The sequence below is a fragment of the Hesperophylax consimilis genome, chromosome 5 (genome assembly GCF_061612785.1).
Source record: "Hesperophylax consimilis isolate HC1 chromosome 5, BYU_Hcon_1.0, whole genome shotgun sequence".
Classification (NCBI taxonomy): Eukaryota; Metazoa; Arthropoda; class Insecta; order Trichoptera; family Limnephilidae; genus Hesperophylax; species Hesperophylax consimilis.
The window spans coordinates 42,317,643-42,343,551 of NC_142840.1; the positions used below are offsets into that span (position 1 = coordinate 42,317,643).

Below are 25,909 nucleotides of genomic sequence, written 5' to 3' on the forward strand. Positions count from 1 at the left end.
TATGTTGAAATTTGTTTTTTGGTAAAAAATGTAGTTTAGTAGTGTTTTAACGTATAATTGGCGTATATCTAGTACGTCACAACTGTTGAATATTTGATCTGTATCAGTCAGTCTATGTTTTTTTAGTATTACCTTTAAAATCGTTTTCTGTTTGATTTATAATGAATCGATCGCCGAGTTTGTTGCTCCTCCAAATGTTTGTTGCTTGTCCATCACTATCATTAATAGTTTGGGACAAAGCTATCATGTTGGACAAGACTCCCGTTGAAGCATTAGACAGAACAATGCGCGAATTGCAAAAAAATGCAAAAACTCACATTAGAGTAGATGTACAATTTTGTTCTCAGGTCAAAAATTACCAGTTGTGACAAGGGGCACACGTGCTTTATATTTACTTATAATTATTTTATTTATATGTAAATAAAAAATGAAATCCTCAGCACGTGAGATCCCAGTGAGAATATCATTATATATATGGTACAACAAAAGAAGATAATAAAATACTTATTTTAATATTATACAGGCAGGTGGTCCGATGACAGCTCTTCTAGCTATGCGCAGTAGCAAGATCTCTTGAAGTTTTTCTCGAGTATGAAGTTCAGCGTACTGGGGTGCTTTGCGCGCGGCCCGTAGAACGTCGCATCGGTTTGTTCGGGGCCAATATAGCAAAATCTTGGTGTTTAAAAGAAATGGACATTTTTAGATCCAATTGATTAAAAGAATATAATATTTTGCCAAGCTGTAGGTACATAATATTTATTATGTACAATGTAGGAATATTTTTATTAAAATATATATATATATATATATATATGTAAATACATTTTTAAAATTTTTTATTCCAGATCTCGGAGAGGGCGGTGCAATCCCACGAGCTCCATATTATACATAGAATATATTATATAAAGTAAATATAAAAAAATATTGTAAGATAATACATACACAATAAACGAAAACAAAAGACAATAATAATAATAATACAAAAATCATAATGAGATTAAAGTTTTTTAAAAAGAAAAAATATTTAAAAAAAATATATATATCCATATTTTTTTATCTATGACATCAGGATTTGGCTCCATCTCTTGTAAATAGGTCCCTGCCAGAAGTGCAGTGCTGCCATCACAAGACCGTTTTCGCTCGTGGCTAGTCGTGTTCGAAAGCTGGTGATCCGTTTTTTCATTAGTGCTCGGAATCCGGGAGCACGCCATTCTACAAACATATCAGTGGCACTGCAGTACCAGGAAAGCCGAAAAAGTATTCGGTAGGAATTGTTGTACTATACTTCCATTCTTTTTAGACATGCTTTGTTGAAGTTGGTCCACAGCTCCAAGGTATATAGGCTCGTGCAGTATGTGTTTAAAAGTTGCCTTTTTGCTTTTGGGGTACACTTGTTAAATCGTCGAGAAATCGTATTTGCTCTGATGCACAGTGATCTTCTCTGTCGCTCAATATCCATATCATCATTGAGCTCCGCTGTTACGATGTGTCCTAAGTATTTGACCTCCGGTTTTTCAGTTATTTTTGTGCCGTTTAGACTGACGGGTATTACTTTTGTAGGGACTGCGCCCATTTTCAATACTAGTAACACAGATTTAGTTGGGTTGTAGACCATGTTATGTTCAGCGGCATATTCTTCGCATATCTTCAATAGCTTTCTCAATGCTTTAATGCTTGGAGACAAAATAACCTTGTCATCTGCTTACGCAATGTTATTTACGCAAATGTTTCCCAGGTAACAACCTACATTCGCCGAGGTGAGTTTATTCCTTAAATCATTCATATAGACGTTAAATAAAATTGGTGATAAGCTTCCCCCTTCTCTGACGCCGCATTCCGTATTCACTGGTACTGACATTTTATTTTTCCAAATAACTTGGTTCTCTTGTTGATGATGCCAGATTGCCAGAATGTTAATTATTGAACTGGGTACATTCCTTTCTTTTAGTTTTTTCCAAAGCAGTGCATGAGATACTCGGTCCAAAGCTTTACTTAGGTCTAGAAAGCAAGCATACACTGTTGTTTTTCTTGCCTTATAATATTCGATACTTTGTTTCAAACTGAATATTGCCATATCTATATTTGATTCTTAAGTTTTAAGATAAGTAACTAGGCAAGTATTTCAAAATATATTGTTATTTATTCAAACTAGATATTTTCGTGCTCGACCAAACTCAGTTGCACTATTTTTTTCAGCTTGCAGCGTAATTTTAATTATGGGCTTTGAAATACGCAATCACTAAAAAATATGAAATGTTCTATCTTCATCCCCTTTTCTTTCCAGACGGGGACGTCTGGAAAGAAAATCAGAAAAAAAAAATCACGGGTTAGGGATAACCCGTGATTCTTCCGCAGACTCTGTGGAGAGTAACTTTGTCTTACTCTGTAAGATTATTCAGGGTAAATGAAACTATGGATGGTGAAACTCTAGAGTAAGAGTGTAGTGTACGGATTTGTCGTGCCTTTATTGTGGCGTGTGAGGGTAGTACTCAGTAGGAATATACGTGATCAAGTACTGGTATTTATTAGGGAACTATTTGTAATAAAAGAGGGACTCTACTAGCATGCATCGCCTTTTATAGAATCTCGCAAGCATACTGTCTCGCTTGCGCTTATACACCTTAACACAAACATCAAAAAAAGTATAAGAAATAAGCTAGAAATGCTTTGTGGCGATGGGTGGAATCATCCAGATTGTAAACAACGCGACCTACCTATCTACTTGCGAGTGAATACCTACTCGCGACGTCTAGAGCTACCTACGACAATACGTTGTGAGTTGGTCTGGCACATTACGCAAACTCACTAGAAGGTTCTACCCTTTTGCCTAGGAATAATAGCAGCGCCAACGAAAGTTCTAGTAGGATCCAGACTGAGCGAGTGTCTCCGTTTTACTTGCGATCTCGCCTACCTACTTTTGCCGTCGGCCGGTCTGTATAAATGGGCCCGACGCAGCGAGAAGTCAGTCAGTCATATATCAGCCGTTAGTTAACAAGGCTCAACGAGTGATAATCCGCGCACCTTCATCGCGCGAATGACAATACTCCCGGCTCTGCTCGGTTCAACCATGGACTCCATCGGGATATCATCATAGCGCCTTGGCCCCGGCCACCGTCCCTGGCTAGCGCTACACCGGATTTCAGCGCCCTGGTTCCAGCGCATCTGACCAGCGCTACATCCACGCACCTAGACCACGCAGCATCCTTCCTGGTCTGTGTACCTCCCGCGCAACCACCTACAAGGTCCACCGCACCTTCGCCCTTCCCGTCAGCACTGGAGTATCTGAAGAACCACGTTCTTCGCCAGTCCTGACCATCAATGAGTCTGGTCACCAGCAGCGGCGTCGACTAACTGACCTGCGCTTGACCAGCACGTCACCGCCTACATCCGGAGTGTACAACATCGGTCCTTCTTTCTCATCACGGCTATCTGACTCATATAAACACTGTGATCTTCACGCTATCTTTCATTCCGTGCCACCTAACCAGATCCCCAAAGCTTTATTATTTATGACTAGCATTAACATTTTGAATATTGTTAACAATTAATATGAAAAACACTCGAATTTTTAATCATGCAATTTATTAAATACTTACATTTTGTACAATATATACACAGTAGTACCTAACTTAGAGCTAAAATTTAAAATTAAAATAAATCAATGAAGAACTATTAATATGGTAAGATGTTAGTCTCGGATACATTATGGTATATATTATCAACCTACAAAATCTACATCGAGTCTATGTTGTTTATTTGATTCCCATGTACAAGAAAATTCGTTGACGTATAAATGTTGATAATTCAAATACTGGTGAAGTTTTTCGATTTTAATGCTACGTAAACATACGCGAGCCAAACTACCGAACTGAACCTCAACTTATGGGAAAGGAACGAAGCAACCGCAAATGGTGCGAAACGCCGCTTGCAGTTGCTTTGTTCCTTTCCCGTAATTCGTGTCTTGGTTCGCAAATGTATACGAACCATTATGAATGCGATGAACCCTAAAAATATGTGTTAACAATTTTTGAAAGATTAAAAAAAAATCTTATCTCGTGCATGTGTAGCTTTGCGGCAAGGAGCACATAGATGTTTGAGGATTAAACAACGCAATACTTGGGCATTGATATTTGGTTTGTGTGATTGAGCCACTGCTATTAATAGAACACAGAATATATATTTTACAACCCGACACAGTAGTATCTTCAAATTTTCCAGCTTTATTACAAGAGAACACCGGCTTTGTTGTAGTGGGCTTCTTCGTGGTAGGCCTTAACGTTGTGATAGTTGGTTGACATATGGAAAGTATAGTGAAACCGCATTTGCCTGTGAAGATATTGAATACAGTGGTAGAAGGACACAAGTAGTAGGTAGCCACTAATTTTCCAATTGAGTTAGCTGTGCAGATGACGTATTCCTTGCAGTCTAACCTTCGCAGGCTTAAGAATCGTCCAGTCGTGGTGCACACAAATGGGACAATTGGTATCGAAATCGTTGGATTGATTGTCGGCTTCACAGTCCGATTTTTCGTGGTCGGTTTGATCGTTGTTGATATTCTTGTTGTGGGTCTTCTTGTCGTGGGTCTTCTTGTTGTTGGTTTTCTTGTAGTAGGTATTTTTGTAGTGTGTCTCCTCGTTGTAGGCATTAGTGTTGAAGCTGGACCACACAACGCTGAATACGCACATTTGGAAGTCATCGCATTGAATATCGTCGTCGAAGGACACAAGTAATACGTTTCAATTAATTTTCCCAAAGAATTAGCCATACAAACCACATATTCCTTACAGTCTGCTCTTCTTGGGCTTAAAAAACGCCCAACATTTTTGCATACGAATTGTGCAACAGGTTTTGAAGAAGTTGGCTTAACTGTAGGTTTTATAGTCGGTTTAATTGTTGATATCAGAGTTGAACGCTTAACTGTGGTTGGTATTTTGGTTGTGGGTCTTGGCGTTGTGGGTCTTCTCGTAGTGGGTAAAATTGTTGTTACTGGACTACATACAACATTGAAAGCACATTTACCCGTTAATGCATTGAATGTTGTCGTTAAAGGGCATAAGTAATAGGTCGCAATTAAGTTTCCGGAGGAATTGACTGAACAAATGACATATTCCTTACAATCCACTCTTCTTGGACTCATGAAACGTCCAACGCTTTTACACACAAACGGATTTGAAGTCGTTGGTTTGACAGTTGGTTTTTGAGTTGTTCGCTTAATTGTAGTGGATTCCCTTGTAGAATGTCTTTTAGTTGTGGGTTTTGGCGTAGTAGGTATTTTAGTTGGGGGTCTTGAAGAAGTTTGTTTTTTAGTTGTGGGTCTTGTCGTAGTAAGTCTTTCAGTTATCGGTTTTGACGTAGTGGGTCTTTTGGTTGTGGGTCTTGGCGTGGTATGTCTTCTCGTTGTGGGTAAAGCTGTCGTTATTGGACGACAAACTACATTGAAAGCACATTTACCTGTAAATGCATTGAATGTCGTAGTTGAAGGGCACAAATAATACGTTATAATCAATTTTCCGGTGGAATCAAAAGAACAAATAATGTATTCCTTACAGTCCAATCTCCTGGGGCTCAGGAAACGTCCTGCAGTTTTGCAAACAAATGGCATAGGTTTAAGAGTAATTGGTTTTGCTGTTATGGGTATAGGAGTTGGTCTAACAGTTGTTTTAAAAGTGGGTTTAACCGTGGGTATCATTGTTGTCTTGATTGTTGCTTTCGATGTTATGGGAGCTTTTGACGTTACTGTTGTTGATGGTTGACAGTTGTAAACAAACGCACATTTTCTTGTGGCAGCATTGAAAAAGGTCGTTGAAGGGCAAAGAAAATATGTAACCGAATAATTGCCATATGAACTAATTGAGCAAATTATGTACTCCTTGCAATCAGCTCTTCGAAGGCTTAAAAATCGCCCAACAGATTTGCATACAAATGGGACTATTGGTTTAGGTGTCGTTGGATTATGTGTTGTGATAGTTTTATGTGTAGTCGTTGGTTTGCTTATGGTAGGTGGCGTTGCAGCCTTAGGAGTAGTAGTGGGCTTAAGTGTGGTAGTTGGATTGAGTGTAGTTGTTGATTTAAGTGTGGTAATATATTTTCGGGTGGTTGTTGGCTTCAATGTTGTAGTAGGCTCAAGTGTTGTGGTTGGTTTATGTGTGGTAGTGGGTTTTCGTTTTGTTGTTGGGTTAAGTGTTCTAGTAGGATTAAGTATGGTAGTAGTCTTAAATGTGGTTAATGGTTTCAGAGTGATATTGGGCTTCAGAGTGGTAGTTAGTTTACGAGTGGTGGTAGGTTTGAGTGTAGTTGTGGTCTTCCCTGTGGTTGTTAGCTTAAGTGTCGTAGTTGGCTTTGGTGTAGTTGTAGATCTCAGAGATGTAGTCGTCTTAAGTGTTGTCGTTGGTTTAGGAGTGGTAGTGGGTTGACGTGTGGTTGCTGGTTTTTGACTGTTAGTGGGCCTATATGTGGTAGTAGGCTTAAATGTTGTAGTAGGCTTTAGTGTGGTGGTTGGTTTCAGTGTTACAGTTGGCTTAAGCGTTGTAGTTGGATTTAGTGTAGGAATGGGCCTGAGAGTGGTAACACGCTTGAGAGGCGTGGTGGGTTTTAGTGTAGCTGTTTGCTTAGGTGTCGTGGTAGCTTTTGCGGTAGTTGTGGGTTTCTCTGTGGTTGTTGGCTTTAGTGTTTTCGATGGTTTCAGTGTTGTGGTTAGCTTAATTGTTGTTGTTGGTTTTAGTATAGTAGTAGGCTTAAAAGTAGCGGTCTGTTTAGGAGTTGTGGCAGGTTTAATTGTGGTGGTTGGTTCAAGCGTCGTTGTCGCTTTTATAGTGGTTTTTGGTTTATGAGTAGTGGTTGGTTTCAGTGTTGCAGTGGGCTTAACTGTACTCGTTATTTTAAGTGTGGTAGAGAGTTTACTTGTAGTCGTTTGCTTAAGTGTTGTGGTTGTTTTTAGTATGGTAGTGGGTTTATGAGTCGTTGTCGGTTTTATTGTGGTTTTTTGTTTAAATGTTGTTGTGGTATTTTTAGTAGTAGTGGGTTTCAGTGTAGTAGTGGGCATCCGTTGGGTTCTTGGCTTTAGTGTTGTAGTGGGCTTAAGTGTTGTGGTTGGTTTACTTGTGGTTGTAGGTTTACTTGTGGTTGTCGGCTTAAGTGTGAAAATAGGCTTAAGTGTGGTTGATGGTTTTAGCGTGGTAGTGGGTTGCTGTGTAATTGTTGGCGTCAGTGTTGAAGTAGGATTTTGAGTGGTTGTTGGCTTTAGTGTAGTAGTAGGTTTTAGTAAGGTTGTTGGCTTCGATATAGTAGAAGGTTTAAGTGTTCTGGTTGGGTTTAATGTAGTAGTAGATTTACGTGTCGTTGTTGGTTTAGGTGTGGTTGTAGACCTTAGAATGGTGGTTGGTTTAAAAGTGGTGGTAGGTTTCAGTGTAGTTGTGGTCTTTCTCGTGTTTGTTGGCTTTAGTATTGTAGTAGACTTTGGTGGAGTTGTAGGTGTCAAGGTTGTAGTTGGCTTGGTTGGTTTACGAGTAGTGGTAAGTTTCACTGTAGTTGTGGGATTCTGTGTGGTTGTTGGTTTTAGTGTGGTAGTAGGTTTACGAGTACTAATAGTAGGCTTATCTGTAGTTGTGAGATGCTGTGTTGTTGTTATCTTTAGTATGGTAGTTGGCTTTCGGCTGGTTATTGAGTTCGATGTTGTTGTGGTTGGTTTCACTATAATAGTAGGCTTAAGTGTTGTGGTTGGTTTTAATGTGGTATTGAGTTTTTGTGTGGATGATGGGTTAAGTGTGGTAATAGGTTTACGTGTGGTAGTTGTCGTAAGTGTTGTAGTAGGTTTAATTGTGGTTGTTGGTTTTAGTGTTGTAGTAGGCTTAAAAGTGGTAGTCTGTTTACGAGTAGTCATAATTTTCACTGTAGTTATAGGGTTCTGTGTGGTTGTTGACTTTAGTGTGGTAATAAGTTTTCGTGTGGTGTGGGATGCTGTGTTGTTTTGATTCTGAAGTGATGTGGTTAGTTTTAATGTGGTAGTAGAATTTCGTTTGGTTGTTGATCTAAGTGTTGTAGTGAAAGCAGGCTTAGGTGTGGTAGTAGGCTTAAGCATGGTTGATCGTTTTAATGTGGTAGTGGGTTGCTGTGTAGTTGTAGGCTTCCGTGTAGTTATTGGCTTTATTGGCTTTGGTGTTGTGGTAGGCTTTTGAGTGATTGTTGGTTTAATTTTGGTAGTAGGTTTTAGTGGGGTTGTTGGCTTTGATGTAGTAGTAGGTATAAGTGTTCTGGATGGGTTTAATGTAGTAGTGGATTTACGTGTCGTTCTAGGTTTAGGTGTGGTTGTATGCCTTAGAGTGGTGGTTGGTTTTAAAGTGGTGGTAGGATTTAGTGTAGTTGTGGTCTTCCTCGTGGTTGTTGGCTTTAGTGTTGTAGTAGGCTTTGGTTGAGTTGTATGTGTCAAAGTTGTAGTTGGCTTGGTTGGTTTACGAGTAGTGGTAGGTTTAACTGTAGTTGTGGGAGTCTGTGTGGTTGTTGGTTTTAGTGTGGTAGTAGGTTTACGAGTAGTAGTAGTAAGCTTCTCTGTAGTTGTGAGATGCTGTGTTGTTTTTAGCTTTAGTGTGGTAGTTGGCTTTCGGGTGGTTGCTGAGTTCGATGTTATAGTGGGTATAGGGGAGGTGGTATGTTTCATTGTAGTTGTGGGCTTAAGAGTGGACGTTGATCTAGGAGTGGTGGTAGGTTTCGCTTTAGTTGTGGGATTCAGTGTGGTTATTGGCTTTATTGTGGTTATAGGCTTCGACGATGTAGTAGGTTTTAGGGTATTTGTGGGTCTACTTAAGGATGTTGCCTTAAGTGTGGAAGTAGATTTAAGTGTGGTGGTAGGCTTATGTGTGGTTGTTATTTTTAGTGTGGTAGTAGGCTCAAAAGTGGTGGTAGGCTCAAAAGTGCTGGTCTGTTTAAGAGTAGTCATAAGTTTTACTGTAGTTATGGGGTTCTGTGTGGTTGTTGACTTTAGTGTGGTAGTAGGCTTAAAAGTGCTGGTCTGTTTACGAGTAGTCATAAGTTTCAATGTAGTTATGGGGTTCTGTGTGGTTGTTGACTTTAGTGTGGTAATAAGTTTCAGTGTGGTTGTTGGCGTCGATGCTGTAGTAGGCTGAAGTGTTGTGGTTGGTTTCAATGTGGGAGTGGGTTTTCGTTTTGTTGTTGACTTAAGCGTGGTAGTAGGCTTAAGTGTGGTTGATCGTTTTAGTGAGGTAGTGGGTTGCTGTATAGTTGTGGGCTTCTCTGTAGTTGTGGGATGCTGTGTTGTTGTTAGCTTTAGTCTGGTAGTTAGCTTTCGGGTGGTTGTTGAGTTCGATGTTGTAGTGGGCTTAAGAGTGGAAGTTGGTTTAGGGGTGGTGGTAGGTTTCACTGTAGTTGTGGCCTTCCTCGTGGTTGTTGGCTTTAGTGTTGTAGTAGGCTTTGGTGGAGTTGTAGGTGTCAAAGTTGTAGGTGGCTTGGTTGGTTTACGAGTAGTGGTAGGTTTAACTGTAGTTGTGGGAGTCTGTGTGGTTGTTGGTTTTAGTGTGGTAGTAGGTTTACGAGTAGTAGTAGTAAGCTTCTGTGTAGTTGTGAGATGCTGTGTTGTTGTTAGCGTTATAGTGGTAGTTGGCTTTCGGGTGGTTGTTGAGTTCGATGTTACAGTGGGTTTAGGAGTGGTGGTAGGTTTCACTGTAGTTGTGGGCTTAAGAGTGGACGTTGATCTAGGAGTGGTGGTAGGTTTCGCTTTAGTTGTGGGATTCAGTGTAGTTGTTGGCTTTATTGTGGTTATAATCTTCGACGATGTAGTAGGGTTTAGGGTGTTTGTGGGTCTACTTAAGGTTGTTGGCTTAAGTGTGGAAATAGGCTTAAGTGTGGTGGCAGGCTTAAGTGTGGTTGTTATTTTTAGTGTGGTAGTTGGTTTAAGTGTGGTAGTAGCCTTAAAAGTAGTGGTATGTTTACGAGTAGTCATAAGTTTCACTGTAGTTATCGGGTTCTGTGTGGTTGTTGACTCTAGTGTGGTAATAAGTTTCCGTGTGGTTGTTGGCGTCGATGCTGTCGTAGGCTGAAGTGTTGTGGTTGGTTTCAATGTGGTAGTGAGTTTTCGTTTTGTTGTTAACCTAAGTGTGGTACTGAAAGCAGGCTTAAGTGTGGTAGTAGGCTTAAGTGTGGTTGATCGTTTTAGTGAGGTAGTGGGTTGCTGTGTAGTTGTGGGCTTCTCTGTAGTTGTGGGATGCTGTGTTGTTGTTGGCTTTAGTGTGGTAGTTGGCTTTCGGGTGGTTATTGAGTTCGATATTGTAGTGGGCTTAAGAGTGGAAGTTGGTTTAGGGGTGGTTGTTGAGTTCGATGTTGTAGTGGGCTTAAGAGTGGAAGTTGGTTTAGGGGTGGTGGTAGGTTTCACTGTAGTTGTGGGCTTTCGAGTGGTTGTTGGCTTTAATGTGGTAGTAGGTTTTAGTGTGGTTGTTGGCTTCGATGTAGTAGTAGGTTTAAGTGTTCTGATTGGTTTTAATGTAGTAGTGGATTTACGTTTCATTGTTAGTTTAAGTGTGGTTGCAGGCTTCATAGTGGTAGTTGGTTTTATAGTGGTCGTAGGTTTCAGTTTAGTTGTGATCTTACTCTTGGTTATTGGCTTTAGTGTTGTAGTAGAACTTGGTGTAATTGTGGGTGTCAGAGTTATAGTTGGATTTGTTAGTTTACGAGCGGTGGTAGGTTTCAGTGTAGTTGTGGTTTTCCCTGTGATTGTTGGATTTAGTATCGTAGTAGGCTTTGGTGTGGTTGTAGGTTTCAGACTTATAGTCGGCTTAAGTGTTGGCGTTGGTTTAAGTGTGATAGTGGGTTGATGTGTGGTTGTTGGTTTTTGAGTGGTGGTAGGTTTTTTGGTTGTTGTTGGTTTATGTGTTGTGGTGGCCTTAAAAGTAGTTGTTGGTTTTGGTGTGGTAGTTGGTTTTCGAGTGGTAGTAGGTTTCACTGTTGTTGTCGTGGATAATTGGTAACCACTGCACACAATACTCTTGGTGTTATCGCACAGTGTACCAATTGTGCAAGATTGTTCTCCCGGAAACGTCTCGTATCCTCCATTTATAGTAGGTATGCAATCCAGAAATGTTGTTGAACTTGTGCAGTAAAAATCATTTGTCCCACAATCAGTTGGTTGGAATACCTGGAAGGTAATTGATTTTATTAAACAGTTATCAGTGTACATTCGAACAATTTCACTGAGTTACCGATTTTGATTAATTGACCAATAGTCATTTTAACATATAATAATTTACTACTTACAATTGGGACTACCTGTGTTGTGGTTATGGGTTTCTGCGTTGTGCCAGAATTGAAACCATCGCAGGCCAATGCCTTGGTGTTATCACATATTGTGCCCAACGGACAGGTCTGTGGATCTCCAAGGGTACTGGTGGTGATGCCGTCTAGAGAAACACATTCGTAAAATGTCGTGGTATCTGAGCAGAAGAAGTCCTTGCCAAAGCAATCTACGTCCAACGATTTTGCATTTTGTGCGAAAGTTACCTGGATGGGACATAAAAATTATTATGTAATAGTTTTTAAAGTGTTTTAGTTTTGCCACAAAGTAACCAACCATGAAAATTTTCGCATAAATTCCAACACGAATCCAAATTAAATTCTGCGTGGGAAAGGAGAAAAGAGATAAATCAAAAATTGAGTTTCCTGTTATAAACGCAAAGTCGATCATTTTTGGTCAATATGTTTCGCAAAAAGATGTTTGTCCATGACGTAACGATGCATCGCATGAACGCCATCATCGCGATGTTAGATATTTTATTAAAGTAAGAGATGTACAGTCAATATATTACAAAAAGGGAATTCCCTGCAGAAGGTTGGGTAGTTTTGATATATTACTTGGGTTGCCACAGTGACGTCAAAACCATGTTTTCGACCTCGACGAACCCTTGCGCTCGCCGTTACCCGACAAAAATTGCAAATTTTAAGCTTTTGTTTTCATTGTTGCCGTATATGACGATTCTCAAGACACAACCGATTAAAACAGCGATTTAAAATATTTTTTTTTTATCAAAGACCAATTATGATAAATATCTCTGTACGTAAAAACGAGTGTACTTAAAAATTCACGAATATCACACTTAGTACATTAAATTGCTGTTTTTGTAAGCTGTATATTTGTTTTAATAAGCTCTATCTCTATACCTCTATTGTGCTCAAATTGTAGCAAATATACTATATTATTCAAAAAAACTTTTTTTTTGCCGAGTAACGCCGGGCGCGGGGATTCCGTGTCAACCCAAACGATGTATCAATATTTAATTATTGAAGACAATATTAGCGATTTCTAAACGAAAATCTGAAACAGAAAAATCAGAAAAGGTTCAGATTTTCGTTTAGAAATCTCTAATATTGTCTTCAATAATTACATATTACAATTTGAGGTTTTATTCAATAAAGTTATTCCGAAAAAATAAAGATGTATCAATGATTTTGAACTACACGAGGAATTATTGGCAAGGAATTTTCGTAAATTGACTGGACTGTCATAATACATTTATTTGTACATTAATTTATAGTTTGATACAGTATTTGAAAAAAGGGACACGAGGTGAGTGTACTGATAAATCGATGGCTTAGCGCACGCACACACACACACGTCCCGAGGCGAGGCTAACATTTTAATTAATTCCAACGATTTCAAAATGATAATATGTAATTTTTTGTAGAGAAATACCTACGCATATAAGTTATTTATATTTAAGATTAATTAATTATTTTATATTTAAGATTTATGAGTTGGTTGTTAAGAGTCCGACTTTATTTTATGGTATTGTCTCGTCTAAAGTGTAATTTGAAAATTCGATTTATAACAATACACAAGGTTAAATATAAGATGTAAAGCAACAAACTTAATGTGAATAATCGTATCCATGCTGGATGAAATAAGTAAGTAATCTCAATAAATGCTTTACAAAACACGTAATTGTTTTACTTAAAACTGCACTTAACACATGTGTGCGCTAGGCCATAAAAATGTACTTAGAAATCACTAAAGAAATCTTATAATAACAATTCGCTGAAGGAAGATCGCTTGTAAATAACATTATGCGTGACAAATTGCTAATAATATTTTTTGAATATGTGTAAAATGATCGTAGCCAGCATATTAAAGAAATAAATTATAAATATGAAGATTGAGTAATTCCATAATTAATAATAACTAGTATACTTACAAGCAGGAATATAATATGAAATGTTATTTCTATTTTGTCCATGTTGGATTCTGTGTTAATTGTTGTACTCTCCGAGGAGAATGAGAGTGATTTTTATAAACATTGTATTTATAAATGCGTTTCACAAACAAATGATAAGATGTTTCTACATTATATAAAAAATATATTTATATTCAGTTTTAGCCCAAGGTTTCGAATCTACCTTTATTATAATTACAATAATAATAGGTAACATTTATTTGATTTTTCGTTGTTGTCTGGAATTCTTGACATATATTATCTCTGTCGGGTAAACGTATAGCAAATATTATGACACCGGTAAAAAAATAAGTTGTGGTGGGTCGTAAAAATAAGATGTATTAGTTTGGGACGTCTTTTCCAAAAATCTTGTTATATTTTACACATCAGTTCTAGTTTTTAAGGTGTTTCAACTCTCAGGTTGCCGTAATTTAGTTAAATGTGTGATCGGGTATTGACAAGAAAAATATTTAACTCCACCGAATTATTAATATCTGCCAATTCCAACCAATTTTGGAATTTTCGAGGATCCCACCACTTACCCGCCCCGGTATAGGTAACTTATGGTTACCCCTTCAGGGCTCTTGCAAGGACGCTAATTTTTTTGTTAAGAACGACTCTACATTTAATAAGAACGAAGCTAAACCTCGAATGTCCCCGGAATTAATTTGGAATTATGTAAAGTCGCTAAAAATCAAATGACGCACTTTAGTCCATTGACATTTGGCGGAAATTAATTAAATACTTCATCCAGCTATAATAGCCAGCTCTTCTTGATGTTAACTTCATCCCATACACAGAACGGACAGGTCCCACAGGTTGACATGTTGACAGGTTTGACCTGGCGGCCTACTCTGTATCTTCGTGGTTTGCTTGACCTTTCCTTTCCGGTGCTGTCAACTGAGTGAGCATCGTCTCTAATTAATAAAATATTTCTCTAAATATACTAAACACAGAGTTCAAATTTTAGAAATTCCTCCGCATTGTAATTACAATATATAAATATTTACCGAGTGTAAAGCACCGGAGGACGAGGAATTTGTGGCTAAACCGGAGGCAGGAAAGTTTCGAAAGATACGGAGTAGGCCCCGTCAGAGTCACAGAGGACGGTATCTGCACCAAGCAAGCCCAACTCAACGTGTCCTACCTACCTCTATTCTCAAAGGTTTACGATTTATTTTCAATCTACTATTACATCATTTTTTAATACTATAAATGAACTATTAGCAAATAAATTAACAGACATCTGAAAAAATCAAAAATTACCCCGATGCACAAAAATGAGACAAATACGATATCCATAACCATCAGCCGGTTGCATTTTTATGCTCTGAGCGAAAATTTACAAAAAATGATATTTCACTACCATGAACAGCATATAAGTGTAGTGATACCTACTTGATTCGAACGTTATTCTAGAAGTTTCCAAACAAGCTTTTTAGATTTTCTTTAATTCTTTATTTTGTTGTTTGGTAATATCTACCATAGCAACTAGAATGTTTCTAGAAGATTCTTCACATTATAAAAGAGAGAGCGTGTGAAGGAACTCGACAGTCAGTCAGTCATCAGTCGTTCAACAATTAACAATACTTCGCGAGTGACAACCCGCGCCCTTCCGCTGCGCGCGGGGCGATAACACCCGGCTTTTCAATCATGGACTCCATCGGGATAATCAACACAGCGCCCTGGTTCCAGCACATCTGACCAGCGCTACATCCACCATCTAGACCACGCCGGTCTATGCCATCTACCGCACAACCGCCGACCAGGTCCACTGCACCTTTCGGCTATCCTGTTCAGCACTGGAGCACCGGGAAGACCCACGTTCTTCACCAGTTCCTTACAGTCAACGAGTCCGGTCACCAGCAGCGGCGTCGACTCACTGACATCACTTCACCACCTTGTGGTTAAGTTATCTCACATACGGCAACCTGACTCAAATAAAACACTGTGATCTTCACAACATCTTTCATTTCGTGCCTCCTCACCAGATCCCCAAATAAGCATGTTATCCCTGCAGCTTTTCGTGGGTTCTGCCTAAATCCTAAATGCTATAAAGAATCAGTTTTAGATGTAGTGTAAAGTGTGCCTAAATGTTGTACAAACTACAGGGATTTGTCAGTCCTTACTCACTGATATATTGCAGTAGAAGATAGTAGAAGATCTGTATTGACTGGGTCCTTTATGAATCATCTCATTTTGTCGACTGATTTCAGGCAAAAATACTCAACCAAACTATTATTATTCATGCAAAAGTTATAGCAAATATCTAATAAGGATATTTGCCATATCTTTATAATGAATAATTAAATTTTTCATAATTTTAGAGGCAACTATTAGTTATTATTTAACTAGAGGTAAATTTAAATTACAAATGAACAATTTAAGGTGACGTAAGACTCTTATAATAGGGGTTTACTTGACGCTCACATTTTAATTATTTCTGATGAAAGAATTACTCAAATCTTAAATGTATCTAGAGGGATCTTTACGGATGCAAGTTATTTACATTTAATATTAATATAAACAGGACCTTACTATTGAAATATTTCATGTAAAACCGTTACAAAATTTTATAAAACGTTTTTCAACTATAAAATTATCGGTAAGCACCAGATTTTATTTTTATAGACGATGTATTGGTAACTTCGAAAGAATTAGAAATATTTGACATTTTAGTGATACGTGCATCAGAAATAATGAAAATAAATCTCACGGAAAGGTCGATTTTCTAGGTCTGCTAGGGCAAAGTCGACCGCGCGCCGAATATTCATCACTTATGTCGGAATATTCGGCGCGCTTTAAAGATTTGGCCCTGTGTATTGCCATTTATGGTTTATTTTAGGGTATTGTCGCACATTCTGGATTTATTTTAGGGTATTGTCTCTTGGAAAATTTATCTCCGAAAAATGTTTTTTTTACGATTTTTTATTAGTGAAAAAGGCCGCGCAGCCTTTACACTTAAAATATTTTTTTCAAATTAGTCAACGACAACGTACAATCATACCTAATAGTGAGATTCTGGCACAAATCAAAAATGAGTTTCAACATATTGTAGTATCAAGCAAGTCGCACAAATCTGTAACCGAATTCGCCTGTGGGAAGAGCAACCTGCTGCCTGAACATGGTGGAGGTAAAATTGGATATATTCCACGTAACCGTTCCGAGAAAAAATTAGATTAAATATCTGTAATGTTGTCATTCATATGCACACCATAAATAAATAACTAAAGGAAGAAGAAATTACTTGAACATTTCCTACTAATTAATGTTGCTTGTGTGATGGAGGACTTAGTCAGTCGAGGGATTGAACTCACGGCGCCTGGGTGGGACCCAGACGTAATGCCAACTCAGACACTGACCGGTCAAAGACAATAACTTTTTAGGCTTTATATTTTATCAAAATATGGGCACTCTCTTCTTTAGTTGGCGAACATCTTAGATCTAATGTGATGTAAATATGTGATAAATATATTATATTCAAGTATTTATTGCTGTTACTAAATTTTTAGCAGATATATTGCATTTTAAAAATTTTCTGATCCTAATTTGAAATTGAATCCTAACATCATTTTTAATACTAGTATGGTCTAATCTATTTGATTGTGGGTATCCTAAATACTTATAAACCTCATCCCTTTTCATACTAGTAATTTGTAAATTTATAAATATACTTTCGTCTATTTTGATAATTTTTATTATTAATTTTTTTTAAATTGATAAATTAAGTGTATGTTTAAACACACATTAAACAAAAGTTGTGGACTTTATTATTGTTCCTAAATGTCGTTATAAAGCATTTTAACTGTCATTTTTTAAAGGTATCATTGTAGGTTTTGGAGATATTCTGCATAAAAAAATCCTACGAGTAAATCAACTTTTTGACTTGTAATAATTGTCAAATAAAATAAGAATACACAATTTTAGTTATAAGTATTTATTTTTGTTAACATATTAAAATGATACATGGAAATAATGTAAAGTGATCAACCGGTACCTACGGAAAATCATTATTATGAATAGAATTAATTGGGACATGTGTAAACGCTTGGAAGAGTGCACATATTTGTCACAGAATTGTACAAAGTTATGCTAGCACAGGTATATTATTCTTTTTTTTTTAAATTGATAAATTAAGTGTATGTTTAAACACACATTAAACAAAAGTTGTGGACTTTATTATTGTTCCTAAATGTCGTTATAAAGCATTTTAACTGTCATTTTTTAAAGGAATCATTGTAGGTTTTGGAGTTATTCTGCATAATAAAATCCTACGAGTAAATCAACTTTTTGACTTGTAATAATTGTCAAATAAAATAAGAATACACAATTTTAGTTATAAGTATTTTTTTTGTTAACATATTAAAATGATACATGGAAATAATGTAAACTGATCAACCGGTACCTACGGAAAATCATTATTATGAATAGAATTAATTGGGACATGTGTAAACGCTTGGAAGAGTGCACATATTTGTCACAGAATTGTACAAAGTTATGCTAGCACAGGTATATTTAGTTTGGATGAACCCAAGCAAGGTTTGACTGCAAATAATATATCCTTTACATCCAGTCACAGAAGGATCCGCAAACCTGCCAGCTTTAGTACAGGGCGGGATACAACTATACAACACAGAGCAAACTCTGTTAATAGGATCGAAAACAGAAGTCGACGGACAAATGAACTTGGCTTCCACTAAATTTCCTGATGTATCGCGAGAACACAGGATGTAACCTTTGCAATTTGCAACTGAAGGATCACTTATTTTTCCTACTGCTGTACACCGAGTAGGGCGTTTCGTTGTCGTTGTCGGCTTGACTGTGGCTCTTCGGGTTGTTGGCTTGACTGTGACTCTTCGGGTTGTAGGCTTGACTGTAACTCTTAGGGTTGTAGGCTTGATCGTGACTCTTCGGGTTGTAGGCTTGATCGTGACTCTTCGGGTTGTAGGTTTGATCGTGACTCTTCGGGTTGTTGGCTTGACTGTTACCATCGAAGGGCAGATGTAGAACGGAAAAATCGTGCATTTCAGAGTCGACGGGTTGAAATATGACGTTGCAGGACATATGTAATACGCTTCGATGCGGATTCCTTTTGAATACGTTGTTGAAACAACATACCCTTTGCAATCGGCTACAAATGGATTGCTACATCTCCCGTCTACTTTGCAGATAGGTGGTTGCAGAGTTACTCTGGGTGTTGTGGTAGTTACAGGAATGCAAGTTGTCAGAGACGCCAGGGTACACCTCAGCAATGATGGACTGAAAATCGTCATAGTTGGGCATTGATAATAACTCGCGATAAAGCTTCCGGATGAAGTTAAAGTGCAGATAACATATTCTTGACAGTCGGAACGGCGAGTACTTAGGAAACGACCAGAAATTGTGCAATTGAAATTCCATCCAATTACGATGGGTTTGACAGTTGGTTTAATAGTAGGTTTGACAGTTGGCTTGACAGTAGGTTTCACAGTGGGTTTTATAGTAGGTTTGACTGTTGGCTTGATTGTGGGTTTGACAGTGGGCTTTACAGTGGGTTTGATAGTAGGTTTCACAGTAGGTTTTATAGTAGGTTTGACTGTTGGCTTGATTGTGGGTTTGACAGTGGGCTTTACAGTGGGTTTGATAGTAGGTTTCACAGTAGGTTTTATAGTAGGTTTGACTGTTGGCTTGATTGTGGGTTTGACAGTGGGCTTTACAGTGGGTTTGACAGTAGGTTTCACAGTAGGTTTTATAGTAGGTTTGACTGTTGGCTTGATTGTGGGTTTGACAGTTGGTTTTACAGTGGGTTTAATAGTTGGTTTGACGGTTGGTTTGACAGTTGGTTTGATAGTAGGCTTTACAGTAGGCTTTATGGTTGGATTCACAGTGGGTTTGACAGTAGGTTTTACAGTGGGTTTTAAAGTGGGTTTAATAGTTGGTTTGACGGTCGTTTTGACAGTAGGTTTAATGGTTGGCTTCACAGTGGGTTTGACAGTAGGTTTCACAGTGGGTTTTAAAGTGGGCTTAATAGTTGGTTTGACAGTAGGTTTAATGGTTGGCTTCACAGTGGGTTTGACAGTAGGTTTTATTGTGGGCTTAATTGTTGGTTTGACGGTTGGTTTGACAGTTGGTTTTATGGTAGGTTTGACAGTCGGCTTGATCGTTGGTTTTACAGTGGGCTTAATTGTTGGCTTTACAGTCGGCTTGACAGTTGGCTTGATCGTTGGTTTCACGGTGATTTTGACTGTAGTGGGTTTGACCTTTGGGCTTAGGGTAAAGCCAGTGCAAGGATTCGGCTGATTCGTGTCACAGACGGTTCCAGCAGGACACGGGTTTAGCGTGAACGAAGGGTCTGCCGGATCAGTGAATGTGTTGCTCGTCCCATCTTCAATACAGTCATAGAATGCCGTACTTGAACCACAATAGAAACTCAGTTTATTGCAGTTGATGGCCGAATGTGCAATTTGCCATGTTGTGACCTGAAAATAAAATATTCTTATTAATTGGGACATTTCAAGAAAGAAAGAGTGTCATAAATAGTGTGGTTTTATATTCACGAAAACCTGGGATGAGATGAATTGATTTTATTAATTTCTATAATTATGTAATGTATGCTTCCGAACACTTAAAATTCTAGGTGGAATTACTTAATATTTAAAATGACGAAATCCTGGGATTGAAAACGAGGTCCAAAATATCCTACTGATTTACTTATTTTCAAAAGCAATTTAAATTTGATTAACAACACATAATTTTTTTCCAAAAGTAGAGATACAGAAAATATTAAAAACAAATACAAATTTTGAAGGCGATACATCTATCGCGAGTAATAAACGATACCTAGCTTGTAATTTTTGAATGGCGTATGATAAGAATAATAGGCCGGTCATGTGGTCAATGACCGGTCAGTGGTTGAGTGGGCATAGCGCTTGGGTCTCACCCGAGCGTCGCGTGTTCGATTCCTCGGCTGGCTAAGTCCTCCATCACAACACAAGCAACATTTTCGGCTTTCTGTGGTGGTAGTAGGAGATTTTCAAACATTGTTGGGTTATTCGTGACCCGGGAATGTTTGTCTTTCTTTTAAAAAAAAAAAAAAATATTCATAAAAAAAATAATCTAACAAATTGTTTCTATAAAATGTTCACAGTTACCAAATAATATGAGTAAAAATTTAAAAACTTTAAAAGTAACTCACAAAAATCGTAAAAAGTATCAATGTTTTCGTGTACATTTCGAATCCCTTGAAATGCTTTGACTGAGAAAGTAATAACTAGGGAAATGTGAGCAACAACCCGGTATTTATAGTATTCTGCTTGTTTGACAACAGATAAATGTCTTTTTAAATAGGCTTTAGTTTGTTATATTCCGTATTTACACAAGTTTTTACAGGAAGGCAATCACAATAATATTATGTGCATAGACATGACTTGTCCTTATTATACACAAATGCGCGTAGGCTTTTAGAAATGTCGTCCATGTTTATTTTACTTCAATTCATACAATTATAAGTATGATTATTGCTACATTTTGACGATCTCGGTGGCAGAACGGAGCTCTGGTACAAATCTGTGTACGGAAAATCGTAGTACAAGCGGGAAACTGGCGAATCTTCAACACATTTGGACTGGATTTTGTTGTACAATTTTATTTAAATTTGAGCATTCTCGGGTAAATCGCGTATGAAGTTGGAAATTTGGTAAAATATGGGGGTTAATTTAGTTATTTATTTATTGTTTTTGTGTTTAGTTCGTAAAATTCCATTTAATTTAAAAATCAAATTTATTAATATAATTTTTAAGTTCTGCAAGTATTTATTGGTTTTTGTTATTGTTACAGCTGTTTTGGCTTTCAAGGGCATTTTCAAACTGTGGTTTTAACCACATTTATATTCTATTCTGTAAAATAATTGTGACAATAAATTTCATATTCTGTGGGGGTATTTTGAAGTCTGTTTTCCCAACATTAATGTTATCTTAATTGTTTAATAATGATATAGTAGCTATTCATTTATTTAAATATTGTTTAGGTTTTGTGAATATACTTAGAAGCAAAAAAAATAAATATATTACTCAAATCGAAATGATCGATTTTTCGTTTTGTTTCTCTGTGTGATTTCCGCTTATTTTCTTAATTTTAGTGATTTGTCTTATGTGTAGTATTGTTCTAGTTACTATATTATTTTATGTCACATGATGATTTTATGTTATATTTACATGATTTACTAATATTGTTTCATATTTAGTTTATCAGTTTACTGTTATATCATGCTTTAATTTTTTTGTATAATTTTCGATAGTTCACTCGGTATATTCTGTTATTAAAATCCAAAGAAAGTCCGGCTGGGCGTAAAACCAAATAAAATAAAATACTTTTGTTGAATTGTCCTATCTCCATACAAATATTCCAGTTCTATCAAGTTATTTCTAAAATATACCCTCTCTGTCTATTCAACATTCCTTCTGAACGTGATTACAACTTTCCATATTATTTTATAATCACAGTTAAATAAAATTAAAACACTAAAATGCAATGAAAATATATTTCGCCTTCCTTTTCTCCATTATTTGAAAAGATAACAAGGGATGTTGACCAACCACGTATTTGAATACCCACTGGCCAAAGAAGGAGAAAGCGCAACACGGCATAATAACCCAAAAATGAATCACGATTATTTTTAGATATTATAAATTTGCACCTTGTTCTAAAGTGGACGATGCGCTCAGGGTGATCCCTGGTGAGAAAGCAAATTATAATCTTGAAATGTGAAACTTTACCTGAAATAGCCATCGCTATTATCAGTAATCTGATTCGAGTAGCCAGTTGTTTTCCAAGTTTTCTCTTTTTTCACCCCCACATACTTCAGTCTTACAAAATGACATGATCTGTGACGAATCAAGACATACGAGTTCACCCAAAGACAAGACAAAGAAGGTGTTGGCAGACAGACAGAGGGTTGCAAGGAAAGAAGTGAGAAGTAGAGGAAAAGAAGAATAGAATTAAATTAATAGAAGAAGGTGGGGCGACAGGTACTACGAGCTCAGGAAAGAAGACAGTCAATACGGGAACAGGAGAGAGAGGAGTGAGTCAGGAAGAGGTTCCTAGGAAGTAGAAGAAAGTGAGTTATACAAAGTAGATAATCGATATCGCCAGTTAAAGCGTGAAGTGAACATTGCTAGTTTATTGAGATAATAAACGAGTAAAATAACAATTGGACGGATAGAGCTGCAAAGTGCCGATGTACCTTGAGAACATTTAGATAGTGTCAAACCGACATAATATAAACACCGCCCGCCCGCGCCGCCACAGCCCCATTGCCGCATTCTGACGACATCGCGCCAGGAAAGGCCCCAAAGTTAGTTGTATCCGAACCATATGACAACTAGTTAAGATTTAGATATAAGTAGAAATAAGCATAATTAAGATTTAGATAGATGGATTGCATCGAACCTAATTAAAATCCATGCACTAAATTATATCTTTATAATTAAATTCACCTCCCTTGTCCCACCAAGCGACCCCAGTTGGTGAGAAGGCAGAGTGGAGAGAGAGTATACGAGAGTAAGAGGTAAGTCTAAAATATATCTATCTCACCATCTGAAGTCCCGGCGTTGCCCGGGCTTAACACGGAGTTTTTAGAAATCAATCTAATGTAGACAAAGTAACCTTCCTCCTGCTTTGAAGGTAAGTGTGCAAGATTTTATCAGTCTCGGAATAAATCTGTAGATTTGTATACAAATCAAATTCCGCCTCAGACACTAATCTTTATATAAATAGATTTTGAGAAATTCATACCTATATCGTTTTCAAGTGCATTTAAAATAAATAATTAAGTATATCGACTGTGGTTTTGTAAAACCCTCTAAAAAAATGAAAACTTCACATGACACGATAAAAAAGTATATTTACAAATTCTTTAAATTAATTAAAATATTTACAAATTCGTAAAAATAATTAATTAAAATTTTTGATGCTTATATGAATATGGTAATTTGTTTTTAATTTGTATTATTTAAAATATTACAATTCTGTTTATAATTATGAGAGAGTTAGTGGATGAGTAATTTCATCAACGGTTAGAAAACCCTTTTTATCTATGTACTTAGAAGGCTATTCTATGCGAAAAACTGAAAAGTAACATTCCCAAAATTGTGACTTGAAGGGTTTTACCAAAACACAGTCTATAATATATTATGTTAGCTGTACAAAGTATCCGAGTAGATATTATTATGTTTTGTGTTTCTTACATATCCAACAAATCTCACACAAAATCTTAATTCTTAGCAAACGCGCTTCTTTATATATAATGCAAAAAATATTACAGTAAGCATTAAATAATAATGATGAATACAAAAAATATTTTCTAATACTATTAGTTTCACAAACCGGCTTTGCTTTTGATTTCGATTTTGATAAAACCATAAAATATGGAAACGAATCTATTTTCATGGTTAAATATTTGAAAGCTCCGTAGGTCATGATGGAAATGACTTATGATTCGTTAGACTTAAACCAGGTTCGTTGCACAGCCTCTGCCTGCACCGCTTTCCCCAGCTTTATCCAGAATTTAAATAAATTTAGCATCTATCGCAAAATGCTAAAAACATTTACTTCATTTTTTATGGCATCAACGCATTATTGAATTACCTTTATGGCATCAACGCGTTATTGAATTATCTTTATGGCATCAACGCATTATTGAATTACCTCTATGGCATCAAAGCATTATTGAATTATCTTTATGGCATCAACGCATTATCGAATTACCTTATTATTACCTATAAGCGGTATTACTTTTCAGTGAAAGCGATGATATTTTGCAACAATTTTGCACGTCAAATTAATTTTTCAGTATTTTGCAGCAAAAAGGTTCGAAACGCCGTTTTTTTCAAATAATTATATTTTATTTTTCAAAATCGAAAATGATAATATTCTCGGCTTATTCGATGCAAAGTTGGCTGCGTTCCAATTAATACCTTTTCTACATTAGGCAAAAATATTTAGAATGTGTAATACGAATATGAATAAATAAATTTCAATTTTCTTCATACGTACAAAAGAAATACATTTTGTACATGATGTTCGACTACCAGACTCGGCACATGTCCGTATTATTTTCTCATTTTAAAATAATTTACCTACTATCAACATTGTTGTCTCAAGAATTGTAGCAAAGAATAATATTGTGGCAAATAAACACATTCCCATGAACGTCATACATGTGTGTAGCATGGAGTTCATTTTTTTTTCAGATTTTAGAATTCGCCATAGTTGGGAAGATGCTCTATGTATTTATAATTAACCAACAAATCCCACAACAGCTCTTTTTTCTTTTCTTGTATTCCCACAGGAGCCCTTTTTTCATTTTTACGATTTTATCCAAGTATATGGCTCATGAATGCGAAATATCACATTAATTATATTCGTGTTTTACCATTTATTTTACCGAAAATACATTTATGAACCGATAAAATAGTGAGAAAACCTTGTCAGTAATAATATTAACCACATTGAAAAATCTAAAGTTGCCATGAAAATTGAATGAAATTGAAAATAGTAGCAGAGGCGTATATCACAATTTTTACACATCTCACTTTAGTTTGAGTGTGACAAGGCAAATGGTTTATCATTGGTAGTATGACATAATCAATTATGTTTGTTATTTGTTTTTGGGTTGTTATGTCGTGTTGCGCTATATTCACTTCCTTATTGAAGTGGGCCAGGTAGAAGTCGTCATCCTGACCACTTTAATGGCCGGGAAGCTTTGTGCTTCAAGGTCATCAGAGATTTCAGCAGTCTCCACTATCGGTAGACCCTTGTTGAAGCCTTATTCAGCTTATCAGCTTCAGCCGTGTACGTATGGAAACCGCGAGCTTCCGCTCGCAGCCCGTTGGTGAGGGCGCGGTGGTCTTCCATCGTGCGCACGAAGTAGTTTGCCGTGCCACCTCCTGTTGTATTTGAAAGAGAACGGCTTGCCTGCCCCCAGATTTCCTTGCACCGTAGATGTAATCTGCGAGTGAGTCATATTTCCCAGGGTCGTTACAACCGCGGGTACTCGATCCTTTCTTCCGGCACCTGTGCACAAAAATCCCGTAAATATTAATAGAGACGATGGAGCTAAGCTCAGTAGTTCTTGGTATCCAGTAATTGACGGTTACACCAGAGCTAAACGAAGAAAACCACTTTAAAAATTAAACGTTAATGTTAGCTCAGAGGGTTGGAGCTGGCAACACGGTATCACATCCTCATACATAAGCTCATATTTCACATTGGGTCCACAAACCAAACGATTGGAAGAGGATCGATTCAAAAGATATAGGAGATTCGCGTAGTTTGTTGATTTTGCGCAGTTTGTGGTTTTTTCGTGGCTTGTAATATAGCCACAAAACTGCTTCCGTCTGGCTTATGTTCAAACAGGCCCCAATACCTTACAGCTGGCCGGAGAAATCCAGCAGGCCTGGAGCAGGCGCACGCGCCCCAACTGCCCTTTTCAAGGCAATCTTCGCAAATCACTTACGCGCCCCAACTGCCCTTTTCAAGGCAATCTTCGCAAATCACTTACGTCGCCCCAACTCCCTTTTTCAAGGCATTCTGCAAAATACTCAAATATTACTAATTTTTTCTCGTTTCTTACAGAACAAATCAACACATAATGCCTTACCACACCAAGAGGAATTGCGACTTTCAAGCGCAGTAAGCCCCTTCCTATGGTATTCCCGGAGGGA

The 25,909-nt window shown here is 37.3% G+C and overlaps 2 protein-coding genes across 2 annotated transcripts; both read right to left on the reverse strand.

The window, feature by feature from the left end:
* Window positions 1-4,913: 4,913 nt before the first annotated feature.
* On the reverse strand, window positions 4,914-14,872 carry LOC149423983 (uncharacterized). Its single transcript, XM_089631947.1, has 5 exons — window positions 14,799-14,872; window positions 9,374-10,976; window positions 8,281-8,542; window positions 6,512-7,596; window positions 4,914-4,991 (listed from the first exon to the last, which is right to left on the reverse strand). Exons 1-5 carry the CDS (start codon window positions 14,870-14,872, stop codon window positions 4,914-4,916), a joined length of 3,102 nt encoding a protein of 1,033 aa, XP_089488073.1.
* Window positions 14,873-17,966: 3,094 nt separating this feature from the next.
* LOC149423984 (uncharacterized) lies at window positions 17,967-25,100 on the reverse strand. Its single transcript, XM_089631948.1, has 3 exons — window positions 24,999-25,100; window positions 18,327-19,666; window positions 17,967-18,189 (listed from the first exon to the last, which is right to left on the reverse strand). Exons 1-3 carry the CDS (start codon window positions 25,098-25,100, stop codon window positions 17,967-17,969), a joined length of 1,665 nt encoding a protein of 554 aa, XP_089488074.1.
* Between the last annotated feature and the right edge of the window lie 809 nt (window positions 25,101-25,909).